Genomic DNA, 17,232 nt, shown 5'->3' on the forward strand with positions numbered 1-17,232 from the left:
CTGCCCGGCACGTCGGTTTCCCCACCAGCCGTGCGTCGCCGGAGGAATGGGCTTCCTTCGGGAAGAAGATGTTGGCGATTCTTGAGTCGCAGGGTACTCAACCGTCCGCGCCCCCGAGTGGGGTCGGCCGTGAGAGGTCGAGAGCCACCGCTCGCAAGAGTGGTCGGCGCGAGTCACGGGAGAGGTCCCGTTCGGACAAGGGGGCTCGTTCTCGCCGTACCCGTTCCAGGTCCCGGTCCTCGACGCGATCGAGACCGTGTGCACCTGTGATGTCTTCGAGGAAGACATCGACGTCTGAGGCGTCGAGGGCGTCGACAGGCTTTCTCGAGGCTCCGGCTCCGAGGAAGTCGTCGAAGCCGTCGACGGTCAGGTCGTCGAGGGACACGCTCGGAGCTCCGGCTTCGAGGGCTGTGTCGACGCTGCCGATACTGGAGGCGCTGCATCTGACGTCGACGCCGATTTCCTCGACGTCGGCGCCGATTCGCTCGACGCCATCGACGCCTTTCGTGTCGGAGGTGCCCCGTGTCTCGGGTGTTCCCCCTAGGAAGGCTCTGGTTAAGAGCAGGCACTCTCGGGTGCCTTTCCACCACTTGGATTATATTTCGGAGGCGGATGAGGATTCGGATGGCCTGGTTCCTAGTCAGGTGCCGGATGACATTGTCTCGGGCCATAGTCAATTTGACGATTTGAGGCAGTCGCTGCATGATGCCAGTGGACTGGACACCTCTCCGGAGGTGGAATTTGGTCGGCCTGAGCCTGGCTCCCATGCCGATTCCTCATACCGGCGCCTTATGGCTAGGGTGTCTGAGTATCTGGGATGGTCTGCTCCCCCAGGTGAGTTTGTGCAGGATGATCTGACGGACGTCCTTGATGTTGGTCCCCCAACTGACCCGGTACTGCCGTTCCATATGGCTTTACAGCGTAGGGTGGCGGCGGCTTGGACTGCTCCGGAGAGTCTCCCGGCAGTGGGCGGATCCTTGTCGCGAAAATACCGTCCAGCCAGTGGCGACCCCTGCTACTTGACCAGGCACCCCACTCCGGAAAGTTTGGTGGTGCAGGCGGCCACGGCCCCGGCAAAGCAGGCGTCGTACCCTACCATCCCTCCTGATAGGGACGACAAACGTTTTGATGGCTGGGCGAAGAAGGTGTTTTCTTCTGGTGGTATGGCGCTTCAGGCGGCCAACTCCGTTTGTGCCTTGTCGCGTTTCACGCACACTCTGTGGAACTGTGTTGCGTTAGCGGCTGAACATATTCCCGAAGGGGTCGAACGGGATGGTTTCCTTGCTATGGTCCAGGATGGTAAGGATGCCATGTGTGAGTCCGTTCAGTCGGGTTTGGACTTGGCTGAATGCGTCAGTAGGTCCATGGCGGCGAGCACCGTGATACGCAGGTTTGCGTGGTTGCGGAAGTCGGGGTTTGCTCCTGATGTGCAGTCCCGGCTCCTCAACATGCCCTTTGATGGTGAACATCTTTTTGGCAGCAAGGCTGACGAGAGCCTTGAGAGGTTGCAGACCTCAAAAGCTGCAGCGAAGTCGTTGGGCGCTGCAGTTCGCCAACCTCTGCTTTTTCGTCCTAGGGGACAGCAGTGGAGGGGTGGCTCCTTTCGCTATTACTCGTCCTTTGGTAGAGCGAGAGGAGCTGGCAGTCAAAGGGGCCAACGCAGGGGTACCAGAGGTGGACGACAAGGTACCCGTGGTGCCAAGGCCGCTCGGGCAGTTGCCTCTTTGCCCTCAGGTAACGCCGCAGCCGCTCCTACTCAGTCATGAGGCCATGTACCATGGTTCGCCGGTTGGGGGAAGGCTGGCGCAGCATCTTGTAGAGTGGCGTGCCATTACTTCAGATGTGTGGGTTCTGGAGATCATTTCCCACGGCTACTGTCTTCGCTTTCGGCACAGGCCTCGCGACAATCCACCGGGGAACCTCTCTTTGAAGAGTCCGGATCCGCTCCTTGCGCAGGAAATTCAAGCCCTGCTGGAGAAAGGCGCCATAGAACTGGTGCCTGTAGCGGAGAGGAACAAGGGATGGTATTCCCCTTATTTTTTGGTTTCGAAGAAAGACGGGGGTTTGAGACCCATCATGGACTTGCGCGGTTTGAACAAACTCCTCAGGAAGGACAAGTTCAAGATGGTTACTCTCTCTCAAGTCCTCCAGGCCCTTCAGCTTCAGGACTGGTTGGTGTCACTCGACCTCAAGGATGCTTACTTCCATGTGCCGATCCATCCCAAGCACAAGAAGTACCTGAGGTTCGCGGTTGGCGACTCGCACTTTCAGTTTCGGGTCCTGCCGTTCGGTTTGACCTCCGCCCGAGGGTTTTCACCAAGCTCATGGTGGTGGTGGCAGCGCATCTCAGGCAAGGGGGGATTCACGTCTACCCCTACCTGGACGATTGGTTGATCAGGGGGAGCTCTCCCGAGCAAGTCCTGGATCATCTGTCCGTCGCCTGCCACTCCCTTCACAGGCTGGGCTTCTCCCTCAATTTAAAGAAGTCCCATTTGACGCCAACACAGAGGCTCCAGTACATCGGAGCAGTGCTCGACACTTCCCTGGGGCAGTGTTTTCCTCCCCAGGTGAGGGCTCTTCACATTCAGCAGATGGTGCACAAGTTTCAGCATGCCCAGACGCTCCCGGCGTTCGAGTTCTTGAGGTTGCTCGGCCTCATGGCATCCTGCATTCTTCTGGTGCCAGAGGCTCGCCTGCGGATGAGATCTTTGCAGTGGGCACTCAAGACGCAATGGTCGCAGTCCTCCGGCAGGATGTCGGACCCGGTTCAGGTGCCGCCCTCGGTCGCCCGGGACCTTCTGTGGTGGGCTGTCGAAGGCAACTTGATGAAGGGGGCTCCGTTTTGGCTACCCTGGCCGGAGGTGACGATCGTGACGGATGCATCCCTCACGGGATGGGGAGCTCATGCCAACGGGCTGACAGTCAGCGGTCGTTGGTCTCCGTCGGAGTCCAGACTCCATATCAATCTGTTGGAGCTGAGGGCCGTCAGGCTAGCCCTGAAGGCTTTTCTGCCGACTGTGCGAGGAAAGGCTGTCCTGATCATGACGGACAACACTGTGGCCATGCACTACCTCAACAAAAAGGGGGGGGCAGGGTCACTTCCTCTGTGCAGGGAGGCGATGCAGCTCGAGTTCTGGGCCATCCGGCAGGAAGTTTCGATCTCGGCAGTTCATCTGGCCGGAGACGAAAACGTGACGGCGGACGCTCTGAGCAGGCAGAGCGCGATCTCTCACGAGTGGGAGTTGGCTCAGGAGATTCTCCTGGAGATCTTCGCCCTTTGGGGGACCCCTCAAGTGGATCTCTTCGCCTCCAGTGTCAACCGGAAGTGCGAGAGGTTTTGCTCGCGGGAATTTCCTCCGAAAGGAGCCTTAGGCGACGCGTTTGTGGTGGAGTGGTCATTCCCGCTGCTGTACGCGTTTCCTCCAGTCCCCGTCATCCCGCAAGTGCTGCGGAGGTTGCGGAAGTTCGGTTCCCGGATGATCCTCATTGCTCCGGCGTGGGCTCGGAGGACGTGGTACCCGGACCTTCTCGACTTGTCCGTCTGCCCTCCACGTCGTCTTCCCTACCGAGACGATCTGCTCTCACGGGAGGGGGGTCAGGTTCTCCATCCAGAGGTCGGATCCCTCAACCTTCACGCTTGGCTTCTGAAAGGTTGAGGTATAAGGATTGGGACCTCCCTGAAGACGTGATGGAGGTGTTGCTTTCGGCCCGAAGGCCCGCAACTAAGTCTCTGTACCGTTGCCGTTGGCGTAAGTTCTGCGACTGGTGCAGAGTTCAGAATGTGGATCCTTTTGCATGTGACATCCCCATGGTTCTGTCCTTTTTGCTTTCTTTGGCCCACAGGGGCTTGCAAGTGGGTACCATTAAAGGTTACCTGGCGGCGCTGTCCATCTTTAAGCGCTCATCTGAAGAATGTTCTTACTTTAAAATCCCTTTAATTTCACAGTTTCTGAAAGGGCTCACTAATGTGTTCCCTCCGTCGCCTTTCCTGGTGCCCGGTTGGGATTTAAACCTTGTTCTTAGGTTTCTTATGGGTGCTCCGTTTGAGCCTTTACATTCTTGCCCTTTGAGACTGTTGACTTTGAAAACTGCGTTTCTAGTTGCGGTTACTTCCGCTCGCAGAGTGAGTGAGTTACAGGCACTTTCTGTTAAGCCACCCTTCACTGTATTTCACAAGGACAGGGTTGTCCTTCGAGTTCGTCCTTCTTTTCTTCCAAAGGTAGTGACGGAATTTCATTTGGCCCAGAAGATTGTTCTTCCGGCTTTCTATCCTCCTCCGCATCCTGGTAAGGAAGAGGAGAGGCTCCATAGGCTTGATCCTAGGAGAGCTTTGAGCTTTTATGTTTCTCGCATGTCCCGGGTCAGAGTGGACGATCAACTCTTTATTGGTTACGCTGGTAAGCGCTTGGGGCAAGCTGTGACGAAACAGACTTTGTCACGCTGGATTATTTTGGCCATCTCGGAGTGTTACCGCTTGGCGGGTAAGGACCCACCGGCTGGCTTGCGGGCCCATTCTACCAGGGGCGTGGCTGCATCTACTGCCCTGCAGAGGGGTGTTCCTATTCGCAACATCTGTGATGCTGCCACCTGGGCTTCAGTACATACATTTGTACGGCATTATTACCTCGATTCCATCAGAGGGCAGGATCTGGCCTTTGGCAAGGCGGTCCTTTGCTCTGCTATTTGATTGGCTATTCTAAATTTTGTTTCTAAATTCTTTCCCTCCTCCTTGATTTGGTACTGCTTTGGGAGTCTGTCATTGATATGGAATACGTCGGAGGACCCAATCCCCTCGAAGAACAAGTTACTTTCTTACCTGGTAACGTTCTTTCGATGGGATGGTCCGACGACGTATTCCATATCGCTCCCACCCTGCCTTCCCCGCTGCAGAATTTCTGTTGCGATTGCAGCTTACGTTCCGCAAGGCTTTGTGTCGGACTGGCAGTTGACTAATGTCACACGTTCTGGGGGAAAAAACTACAACTGAGGCTACTGGCGTCGTGCGTCCTACTTATCACATCGGATGACGTCGAACGTCGGAGGAGGTCCTCGACGGCGGCGCATCGACGTCATCGACGCAGGACGCAGACGCCGAAAAAGTTTCCGAAGCAGCACAGCTGTGGTGATTACATGTCATTGATATGGAATACGTCGTCGGACCATCCCATCGAAAGAACGTTACCAGGTAAGAAAGTAACTTGTTCTTCAGAAGGTACAAATCCTCCAAAACAAAGCCACACTGGGGGTGACCAGAAGATCACATATCTCAGCAACTAGGCACCAAAACTGGCTCTCGACTCATAATAAAATCCTTCTAAAAACTGCATCCCTCACTCACAAAGCGTTAAACAATGCTGCCCTTAGCTATCTCATGGATAGATTCCATAGAAGAACATCCACCAGACCAATCAGATTTAGCAACGCCAACTGTCTTACTATCCCCAGATTTAGGCTCACTAAGGCTGGTGGTAGTAGCTTTCCCGTGAAAGCAGCCAAATTCTGGTACTCCCTGCCACACCCTCTTAGAGAAGATCAACCTTACTTGACATTTAGACACAACTTCATCAACTTGCTCAAATCCACAGATCTGTAGGTTTGACTGCTATGTTATCGTTACCCTGGGAATGCTTCTGCACATTCCCTCAAAATATTTCTTGACACGTTTGCTGCATATTTGTATTTGTATTTGTATCTCACCTACTTATAACCTTCTTGCTTGTATCTTGTATTTCTGTAACCTAAGCCATGCACTTGCTTCAACTGCTGCGCCCTGATACCCCCGGGTCTGGTGCTCATTAGAAACAAAGTATCCAAAGAGATAAAAACGTTAGGCTTCTACCTTGACGCCAACCTAAATCTCAATAAACAAGTAAACGCTACAGCCTCCAGCAGGGCATAGACTTGCAAGCTCATCAATGCTCATCAATGCTTGTAAACCCTTCCTCTCCAAAACTAGCTGCATCACATTAGCAAGAGCATTAATCTCATCTAAAATAGACTATTGTAACGCGCTATACTTGGGGACTAGCAAACACAATGTAAAAAAAGCTCCAAATACTGCAAAATAGTGCAATTAGAACTGCATTAAACATTCCCAGAATGCAACATATCTGTTGTCAGACGCAACACCAACTGGCTTTCAGTCAAGGATAGAATCAACTTCAAATCACTATCCCTTACCCACAAATGCCTATCCACCACAGCCCCTAAATATCTAGCAGACAAATTCTCCAAAGATACTTCAGTACAACCTATTTATTTATTAGCATTTATAAAGCGCACAGCAGCCTTTAGGCCTACTAGAACACTACACTCTCACTGCCTTAAAGTTCCTAGATGTAAGATAAAGAAATTGGGCGGAAGCAGCTTCCCTGTGCTTGCAGCCAAACTGTGGATCTCCTTGCCTGTTGACCTTAGAGCAGAACCATCCTACTACTGTTTCAGAAAAAGGCTAAAAGATGGCTTTTCTCCCAGGATGTATAAACTGCCATGTAAATAACTTTGTATGCATATGTAATACCTGTATCTCTGTAAAATGTTCATATGTAACTTTGCAAGCGCCTAGATACCTCAGGGTTTGGTGCGCTATATAAATAAACAAATATCAGATGCTGGTGCTTATTGGAACTTTTAACATCTGGCTAGAGAACTCCTCCTCTCCAGACTCACTTAGTTTATGGGACATTTTCAAAAGCCATGAATTAACTCCCTTATATATTTCCCCACCCACCTTAATGGTTACTGCCTTGACCATATCCTTGTTCGTGGATGCAGAGTTACCCTGACCTCCATCTGTCAAGTTTCATGGACTCACCATTCTGTTGGTTTCTTTTTTTTTCGATTCCAATACCACCTGCCCTTTCTCACTAAAAGCTAATTTCAGTCGCTCGAAAGAGGAAGGACCACGAGCCAATCCCTAGTAATACACTTTTGAGGGCTATCGACTCTATTAGTACTATTAACGACTGTAATGAATTATTTAAGCAAGGAAGCAGACTTTTGGATTCCATCTGTATAGAATGTGCACCTTACTCTCGGAAGAAACCCACAAAATTATCCAACCCCTGGTATTACCATCATTTAGCCTCGAGAAAAAATATCGCCCACTGGAGAATTTAGGGAGAAAACGGAGATGTGTACCATCTACATTTAAAGTTAAATTGGTGCTAGAAGAATACAAAACTGCCATTTTTATCGCAAAATCAACATTTTTAGATGTCAAAATTATTACATCTTATAACAAACCACGAGAACTGTTTACTCCCATCAACAATATTTTTCATCCTGGGTGTAACTCCTATTCTCTTGTGCCCACTGTCGCTCAAGCTAATGGCTTCAATGCCTTCTTCATGAATAAAATTGAAAAACATTCAAAACACAATTGACCACAACTTGGCACAGACCAATAATATCCTAAGCCCTCCCCCACCCCTTCCCTCCCTTCCAACCTGTATTCCTCCACACCCCCACAGTTTGACTTTAAAACCTTGTCTTTGGGTACAGTCAGGCTAATAATAAATAATTTGAAACCTATGAACAACTATTGTTTGTTCTTCCATCCTGTGCAGCAAAGCATCATGGTGCCAATTGTTCTTTTCCCCAAGGAGTGGTTCCTTCGAAGCTTAAACTGCCCACAATATATCCTCTTCTAGAAACAATCCAATCTCGACCCTGGTGTCTTGCAAAATTACCATCCAGTTGCTAGCCTCGCCTACCCAGGAAAGATATTGGAGAACATTGTGACCATTCAGCATCTGGAACATGTTGAGGCCATGGGACTGAAACAACATTGACAGTCTGGGATGATCTCCTTGATTATTCAGACAAGGGGGAAATTTCCCTTGTGGTAATGCTGGATCTTTCTGCAGCCTTTTCTATACGGTCCATAACAGCATTTTACCTTCTCGTTTAAGTCTAGTTGGGGGTGTTTCAGACTCAGCCCTGATATGTTTTAATTCATTTATTTCTAGCTAATCGACACCAACAAGTCAAATGTGGTGAGTATATCTCTGACACCCTTCAGCTGAATTGTGGTGTCCCTCAGGACTTGGCACTCACCCCTGTATTTGAAACTCATGATGGGATATTTTTAGGAAGTTCAATTTTAATTTCTACCCTGATGACACACAGGCTTTTTGGAGGGTTGACAATAGTGAGGTGCATTTCAGAAATTAGATCTTTGTCTGACAAGTTGTTGGCAGTGGTACCCCCATCCTGCTGCTCTTCTAAGGGTGACCAAAGCTTTGCAGTCTACGGTCCCAGACTCTGGAACTCTACCTCTGCACCTACGTAATATCAGCGACTTTGTCTACTTTTTAAAATCTCTTACAGCATTCCTGTTTAGATAAATTCAACATTTACACAGTAACATGGTTTCAAGCTCTGCTGAGAGCATACCTTGGAGACGTCATGATTGGAGTACCATCTGTGCCCAGAAGCAATTAATTCTGCCAGGCTGTCGGCGCTATATAAACATCAAAATCAAATCAAGCCTTTAAGCTGGTTAATAAATATTTTCCATAATAACTTACTAGAAAGTCTTAATTCTATTAAAGACACGGAGGCGAGCATTATGCTTCTTTATTTATTTTAACATGTAAAGAAAGCTCAGCAGCAAGATATTTTTAGCGCACCGGAGTGCCATAGATCATATGCATAGAAAAAAAAGTGCACGAGAAAATATAACAAATATATACAACAAAGTAGTAACATCTCATAGTATGTCCATAAGTCCCTGAGAAAAATAACAATCTCCATTTCCCAGAAGACTTGCTGAAAGTTCATCCAGAGGCCACCAACATGTGACCTGGGTCCTCCAATGGGTGTCTGAGTCCCCTCATAAACAGTCTAGAACATGATGCAACTTCCTCTTTCGAGGCTGCGAACTTGGCCGTCCATAGAAATATTGCAGCTGAAGCTATCTCCTAGCAGAAGATAGGAATGTGCTGCGGATTAGGCAGACTTATCTGTTGGCGCTGTCAAGAGAGAGATAAAGAGCTCAAATTACTTCATGTATATTATAACCCTAGTTCCCTTAGTGGGGTGGGAGAGAAATTCATTGTGTTATTTTGAGAAACACACATACATTCAAAATGATCAGTTATCCTTAGTGGTGTATATAATAATTATCAAGCGTGATACATGCTTCATTTCTCGCCGGGTGGGATAATACTTGCCTCTTTGTCTTTTAATAGAATTAAGACTTTCTAGTAGGTTTTTATGGAAAATCTTTATTCTTTGTCAAGACCCGAGGCTCGTTTAAAGCTTACTTACCACAATGGATGCCAGCTGTTCTACCGGTGTCAGGTAGAATTGCTTGAGTATAGATTCACCTGCCCAATCTGCCATCCTCATGATATCTTCCAGTCAGACTCCGACTTGAAAGGCCTTGGAAGCCATGGCTCCTCTCACGGAGTGGGCTCTGAAGTGCAAAGTATCTATTCCTGCTTGGGTTAAAGTCCACCGCACCCAGCGTGCTAAGGTTGGAGCAGAAACTGCTTTATGGGGTTTGCGCAGAGCTATCAATAGCTGCCCATTAGGAGAGGTCCTAAGAGGAGCCGTGACCTCTTCGTAGGCCTTCAGGCATCTGACTAAGCAGAGCTTGGGCTGGTCCCTAAAAGCGGGGTAAGAAATCACCCTTGGGTTGCATTTCGTTCTCCTATGTATATGAAACACAATGCCATCAGGGGAAAAGGTTCTGCCCGCTAGGTTGAGGGCTCTGACGTCAAACTCTCCTGCAGGAGACAAGGCAGAGCAGTGTAGTGATTTTGCCGGATAGAGCAGTGCGGGATAACTCCTCATTATCTGGCCAAGATGGGAAAAGATTTAGCACTTTAACATCCCAAAGCTTGTCGTAGCGGGACGGAGGCGGAATTGTAAGTCTGACACCCTTGAGCAGTCTGCAAATAAGGTGATGCTCACCTGCTGGGATCCCTGGATGAGGTCGTAGCCTGCCGAAATAGCTGAGCGGTAGGCGTCAACTGTCCTGTAAGCAAGACCACTTTCAACTACGGATGCTAGAAAATTTGGAATTTCTTCCATAGGTGCTGAAACTGAATCTTTTGTCTCTGCACCAGGTCCTCCAGGAGTTGGAGTATCTTTTGAGAGTAGTGGGGGCCCAGCTCTCCTCAATGAGGCTGAACGCCATGTGTGACATGCCGGGAACTCTCCATCTTGACCTGAAATCCTCCAGGCTGCTAGGATCAGGGATCCGTTGAGGAGTAGGGGGTGACGCTGCCCTGATGGATCCAATAGGAGATCGGGAAATCGGGATAGAAGGAATGGGGAATCCGACGAAAGCTCAAGAAGAACTGGGTACCAGGTCTGAGAGTTCCAGACCGGGGCTTTGAGGACCAATTCCGTTTGTTCCTGACGGGCCTTCGCCAGGGTCCTCGCAATCATGTTGAAGGGATGGAAGGCATAGTGTACCCCTTCGGTCCAATATTGCAGGAAAGTGTCCGTCGCTGCTGGATCTGGTTTCCAGCTGAACAACATTGGTAACTGGGTGTTGAGGCAAACAGGTCTTTGGACATGGGACCCCAAGCCTGCTGGAGGCAAAGGAAGATTTCTCTGTCGAGCTTCCAGTCACTGTAATCGACTGCATGCCTGGAGTACCAATCCACCACCACATTCGTGATGCCTGGGAGATACTCCGCCGTGACTGAAATCCGGTATTCTAGACAGAAATGCCAAAAGTCTTTGGCTAGTTCCGCTAGGGGCCGTAATTTGGTGCCACTCAGATGATTGATGTATCTTACTGCTGAAATGTTGTCCATCCTCAGCAAGATACCACAACTCGCTCTGCCTCTGGCAAAGGAGCGTAATGCGAAAGAGCCCGCGATGAGCTCTAGGCAGTTTATATGCATCTCGAGTTCCTGAGGCGACTGTATTCCTCCTGTGGCCACCGGGCCGCATCTCGCTCCACAACCGGAACGGCTGGCATCTGACTCTATCGATATATCTGGAGCAGATCCGAAGATTGCTCAGCCGCTCCAGGCTTGCATGTGTGTGAGCCACCAGTTGAGCTCCGTCCTCGCTTCTGGCGAGAGCATTAGACGCTGGGAGTAAGAGAGACTGTGTCTTAAGTGCTGGCCCTTTAGTGTCTGCAATTCCCGGTAGTGAAGAGGCCCGGGAAATATATCTTGGATAGAAGAGGAGAGAAGTCCTATCACCCTCGCTAGCTCTTGAAGAGAGATGCAATCCTTTTGTAGGAGTCTGCAAATCTCCCGTCTGGCGGAGTGAATTTTGGTCGTCGAGAGGTGGTGCTGAGCAGCTTCGGTGTCTACTACAAATCCTAGAAACTCTAGGTTCCTGGATGAGCAAAGGATCAATTTCTCCCAATTTATGAGGAATCTGAGACTGTGTAGCAGGTCTATGGCCAGCCTGGTCTGTTCTATCAGAGCTTGAGATTATGCCATGAAAATAATATCGTCCAGGTACACTATCAGCCGGACGCCTTGTTCCCTTAAATGCGCTACTACTGGTCTCAGGAGCTTGGTGAAAGCCCAAGGTGCTGAGGAGAGTCCGAGTGGCAAACTTGTGAACTCCCAGTCTCGGAATCTCCAAGAGAACCTCAGATAGCTTGCGTAGTCCTGATGTATGGGCACCGCGAGGTGCGCATCTTTCAGATCCAGACGCATAAACCAGTCGTTCGTGTCTTGGGATATCCCTGTCCATGTGAATCCCTTCCATTTTGAAATGACAGTAAATAATGAAGTCGTTAAGAGCCTTTAGGTTTATCACCGGGCGCACTTTCTGCGTACCAGAAATATGGGGCAAAAGAAACCGCCTTGGCTTGGGCAGGGGCAAATCGCTTATTTCGAAGCTAAGCTGTGTATTTCCTTGTCCAACGCTTCCTTGTCTGCTTCAGACATCAAAATTAGGGTGGGGCGACCTACTTGAAAGGGTTGCACAAAGAATTCTAGGCGCATACCGCAAATTGTCTCTGACCCATTCCTCCCCTGATAAGGAATCCCTTGCATGCGCAAAAAGAGCTAGCCTCCCTCCTATAAGTGTTTGGACCTGTGGTTTGTTGCTGGGCTGGGTATCGTGCAGCTCTTCCCCAACCTCGACCTCTTCCTCGCCCTCTTGAAGGGAAGAAGGTATCTGAGCGATCCTGCCAGGCGTTGTGTTGGTCCCTGGATTGTTGAGGTCTTCGATCAAAAAAGTATCGGCCGGAAGAGCGACCTCTACCTCGTAGAAAACACTTTAGAGGAGAAAACTCTTTTGATGGAGGCTTGAGCTTTGTCTAGAGCTGTAAAGATGCTAACAAATTTAGACATTTCCTTCATGAAGGTATCGCCAAAGGATTCAGTGTCTGCTAATTCACTTAGTTTGGCGTCAATTTTGTAGAGGATGATACGGCACAGCTGATGTTACCCAGCAAATGGATGGCTCTTTGTGCCCAACCCGAGGAGAATTACTGGATCGATAGGGTCGTCTGTAGCTATGGCTGCATCAGCTAGGTCCATCATCTTCGCTGGAGAACCAGTGACGTCCAATACTCTGTCCTAACAGGACCTCCAAGCACGATCTATGCCCTTTCGTGGGTCTTTGACATTCTTTCCTAGAAAAGTAATAATTTTGCAGTGTAACTCCGGCGTCAGGGCCACTTTACCCAGAATTTCCTTGTGTGGGCATTCTGCCTTGAGTCTCGCTCTAACCTCCTTGTCCAGGGGCTTGCGTAACCTGGCTTTGATGTACTCCGTTGTTCTCGGAGACTGTTCCCAGTCGGTAGATCTGGGATGTACCAAGTCTTCCGGAGTAAACATCCCCTTAGGAGAATGTTCTTTGGTTGGCTTCTTAGGGATGGGGGCTGCCGCAATCCCTGAAGTTGAGGGTTGTGACCCTATTTTTTGCATTTCCTCATCTGAAGAGGTGGGAGATTGATTGCCAAAATCATATCCCTCTTGATCAGTGCCCTGTTGGTATCTCTCCGGGCTTGAGGCTCTAGTATCCCTGTTTTCTTCCTTGTGGTCAAAGGGTCCATCAGTGGAAGGGGTTTCCTTCCTATCCAAAAAGGCCTTTTTCAGCCTGGAGAAGGTGTCTGATAGGGCAGCAGTGGCTGGTTCTGGCTGGCTCGGGAGGGGTTGTAGAGTTTTTACTCAAGCGAGCCGGGATACATCCCCCATCTGAAAGGTGCTTTCTCTTTTGTGTCTTTTTTTCTTGGTAGGGATTTCTCTTGCAGGTGCTCCTCCATGTTGTCCAGGCGCTGCTGAATAGGCAGAAGCATTTCTGATACAGCTCTTTTGATACTGGTCTCCACTGAAGAACCCAGCACCTTTTCCAGGCTGTTTGCCATTGCCACTTCTACTATTGGATAAGTATCTTCCTCATATTCAGGCCAATCCTGACGTTCATGATGGAAGTACTGGGCTGCCATTCTTACAATTGTACTGCACCTTTCTGTTCTCCCTTTTTGTAAAAAAATAAATATTATATATATATCTTATATATATTTTTTTTTGTCTGTGGGCACAGAACGCCTTCTCTCCATCCCACTGTATAGATATGGAGAGCTTCAATGTAGCCCTTGGCTCAATGGGCTATAGCTCTTCTTTTCTCTCTCCTTTTTTTTAAATATGCCAAATGTAAGTATTGTATGCTATATTAGCTTCCTATGCTCGCGATCGCAAAATCTGTTATGAAAACGTAACGGAAATGCGCTTGCGAGCGCCAGAATGCTGAGTAAGGCACCTGAGGAGCAGGCGTTCCCTCTGGTGACCGCGGAAGGCGACATGGTCACACGGGAGTCGGAGCTGCTTCCCCGGGGCTACAGAAACTCGAGCCGAGTCGGGCAAAGCGAGCAAGTGACACGCGCAAGGGTTCGCAGAAGCGGACACTCGTGTTCCACGTCTATGCGACTAATAAAGCCAAAAATAATAGATAGTATACGCGCGCACTGTCCTCAGACGCCAGCAGGAAGCTGCTGGCGTCGGAGAGAGAAAGATCTCTCCGTAACGCGTAATGCGTTCCTCAGACGAACATGTCAAAAAAGTAATTAACACCTCGGAAAGCGTGCAGCTTATACTAGTAGTAAATAATGTGACAGAATGAAATACATAAAAAAACGACTATGAATACAGTTCTAGAACATGATGTACTTCTCTCCAGCTGTGAGCAGCAAAGAAAGAGGAAGTTGCATCATGTTCTAGACTGTTTGAGAGGACTCAGACACCCATTGGAGGACCCAGGTCACATGTTGGTGGCCTCTGGATGAACATTCAGCAAGTCTTCTGGGAAATGGAGTTTATTTTTCTCAGGGATTTATGGACATATTATGAGATGTTACTACTTTGTTGTATATATTTGTTATATTTTCTCGTGCACCTTCTTTTTCTATGCATATGTTCTATGGCACTCGGGTGCACTAAAAATATCTTGCTGCTGAGCTTTCTTTACATGTTAAAATAAAGAAAGAGAAGCATAAAGTGAGCCTCCGGTCTTGGCATAGAATTGTTTGCGATCTGTCTCCCCATGTGTTTCTATATTTCCCATTCTAATAAATTTGAAATGCTTTTTTTTTTATTAATCCGCTTAGCAAATGGCCTAAAAAATACATTTTAAAAGAAAAGCAACAGATAGTTTTGATAAAATCATAAGCGGAGGAAATGCTGTGGAAAGTCGGATGTTATTTTTTAGTGTAATTTTAGAAGGTGTGAAAGGTATGTAGCAGGCAACGCAATTCATACTAAGGTGAGAGATCTGAATCTAGAGGGAGCCCATCAAGAGGTATTGATAAGATTGGGGCAGTGAATGAACCCCTCTATAAACAATGCCTAGAAAACTATATTAAAATGAGTGTGTAGTAAAAACGGTTTTAGGAATTAAAGTATGGGGGGGGGTATTTTCTTGCTATTGTGGAAGTCGGCAGGAACGTATTTGGTTTCCAAAAAGGAATAACTATTTTACTGAAAATGCAAACGGCGCGCAATCTGGCTATGAAGAACGAGTGTGTGCAAAAATGATCATAAGAGTGGCAGTAGCAACAGTAGTCCTCTGTTAATGTAACTTCTGTAGTTTGACTACACCCATTCCCATCTACAGAAAACTCCCAATCCTACTGAAGGGAGAGATTCGCCAATCCCTATATAGAGTCAATAACCAATCGGACTGTACTGCAAGATCCACCAATCCCCTTCTAGAGAGGGCACCCAATCCACACTGTACTGAGTGATTCTTCAGTCCCTATCTATTGAGGATGTCCAACCACACCATAGTGCAAGATCCACCAATCTCTATCTAAGGGAGATGTCTATCCACACTATCCACCAATCGCTATCGAGAAGAAATGCCCAATCACACTGTACTGAAATTCACCAATCCCCATCTAAAGGGGACGCTCAATTAGGTTACATGTGATATTACCAAAGGTAAAATCAGAGTGGTAAATTTCACTGAAGTCAAAATACCGAAAAATAAAGAATTGTTTTATTTTTATTGCCCCCCCAATTCCCCTCTTTTCCTATACATTTTAACCCCTTATCTCACTACCAGATTTTTTTTCAGTATTTTGGGGTTTTAGTAAAATGACTGGGTACCGCCCAATTACACTGTACAGAGTGATTCTTCAGTCCTTATCTATTGAAGATGTCCAACCACACTAATCCAAGATCCACCAATCGCCTTCTAGAAGGGACACCCAATTGCACTCTACTGAGATTCATCAATCCCCATCTGGCGGGGGCACCCAATCACACTGCACTTCTCTTGGGGCGGATGTCCAACTACCCTGTGGTGCAAGATCCACCAATCTCTCTCTGAGAGATGTCCAATCACACTGTATTGAGATCAACCAATCCCACCTAGTGGAGATGTCCAATCACAGGGTACTGTGTTATCAAACCATCAAGAAGGGATGCCCAATCGCAATGTACTGAGATTCACCAATCCCCATCTAGGGGTGATGTCCAAACGCAGGCCTAACCTGAGATCCACCAAATACCTTCATGGTAGGCTGCCCAGAATGTTGCTCGCATCAGAACTACGTAAACACAACGGATAGAGCTAAAGATATAGACTGATGAGGATTTTCAAAACATTCTATAGATTTTCCCTTGACAGTGGGAGTCTGTACAAGATTGCCCTGCTTGAAGAACCAGTCTCACAGGTAAGTAATGTCTGCATGGTTTTCCTCTTCCTTGGGAATTGCAGTGGTGTGAAGCAAGAAATAGTAGGTGGTTAGAGTTGTTCATTGACTGATTACATGCTATGTACAGTCCATCTTTGGTTAAGAGGACTGAGAGTTAGTAAATCTTTTCGATCTCCTTCTGTCCTGCAGGCTGGCAGTGGAACCCTGCGGACCGACCCTCTTTTGCAGAAATCCACCAGGCTTTTGAGACTATGTTTCAGGAATCCAGCATATCTGATGGTAATTTACCTTTTCCAAGTGACAGAACTTTCTGTTATGGTGTTTGCATAGTTCTAACATGTGGTTCCCTGGCTGCTTTGAAGTGCTTTAAGACACTGCAGCAGATGAAGCGTCCGAGCAAAACGAGGTCCGTGCAGGGTGTCGGCTTTATGCTGTATGTGCTGATGGAGAATGGATCCTTGGTAATTGTGGGGTATAGATTCCTGAAAATCCACATTTAGAGGACTTGCATGACTGTGTACTGTGCTGGGGATGAGCATCTGCCATTCCTGTTCAGAACATTCTATGTGGTTTTGCATATAAAGGGCTCACTGTTGTTTTCCATTCCGTTACAGAAGTCGAGAAGGCACTTGGAAAGAAAGGAACTCGGACTATCCTGAATTCCACTCTGCAGGCCCCACAGCTGCCAACCAAGACTAGGACATCCAGAAGAGCCGCAGAAAGCAAGGATGCAGGCGATAGCCCAGAGGGAACACCTCTAAGAGGCATAGGGGAGATGGGTGAGTTGGGGAGACAAGCGACTCATTGGGAAGGTTCTGCCATGCAGGATGCTCTTTTGCTTGGAGATGCATTGAAAGACTGAGGAGGTGGCTGTAGGTTACTTGATTCGTATTGTGAGGTTAGCTCACAACAGATAACAAGACCTCAGCAGTGGTCGTTCACAGACACAATGCCCTTCTCAGAATACAGATCACCGGGTGCTGACCTCCCAAATGTCTGCCCAAACTCCTGCTGCAATCTGGGTCTGTAACACAGATAGCACTGGTTACCCCTAGTGCACTTCCCATCTGTTATTTTAACAGGGTATCCGAATCTAATGACTTTGTTGATAATTGAACACCTTTTGCAAACTCCCCCATCAG

The 17,232-nt window shown here is 48.3% G+C and overlaps 1 protein-coding gene across 4 annotated transcripts in view; it reads left to right on the forward strand.

Moving 5' to 3' along the window:
* ABL1 (ABL proto-oncogene 1, non-receptor tyrosine kinase) overlaps positions 1-17,232 on the forward strand; it is a 783,695-nt gene that overhangs the window by 710,179 nt on the left and 56,284 nt on the right. For all 4 annotated transcript variants that reach the window (XM_069609270.1, XM_069609271.1, XM_069609272.1 and 1 more), the window contains exons 9-10: positions 16,280-16,369; positions 16,705-16,869. In XM_069609270.1, coding sequence (XP_069465371.1) covers positions 16,280-16,369; positions 16,705-16,869 — 255 coding nt within the window. The remainder of the gene's footprint in view (positions 1-16,279; positions 16,370-16,704; positions 16,870-17,232) is intronic.

Source organism: Ambystoma mexicanum, chromosome 8 (assembly GCF_040938575.1).
Source record: "Ambystoma mexicanum isolate Mex_15411 chromosome 8, UKY_AmexF1_1, whole genome shotgun sequence".
Classification (NCBI taxonomy): Eukaryota; Metazoa; Chordata; class Amphibia; order Caudata; family Ambystomatidae; genus Ambystoma; species Ambystoma mexicanum.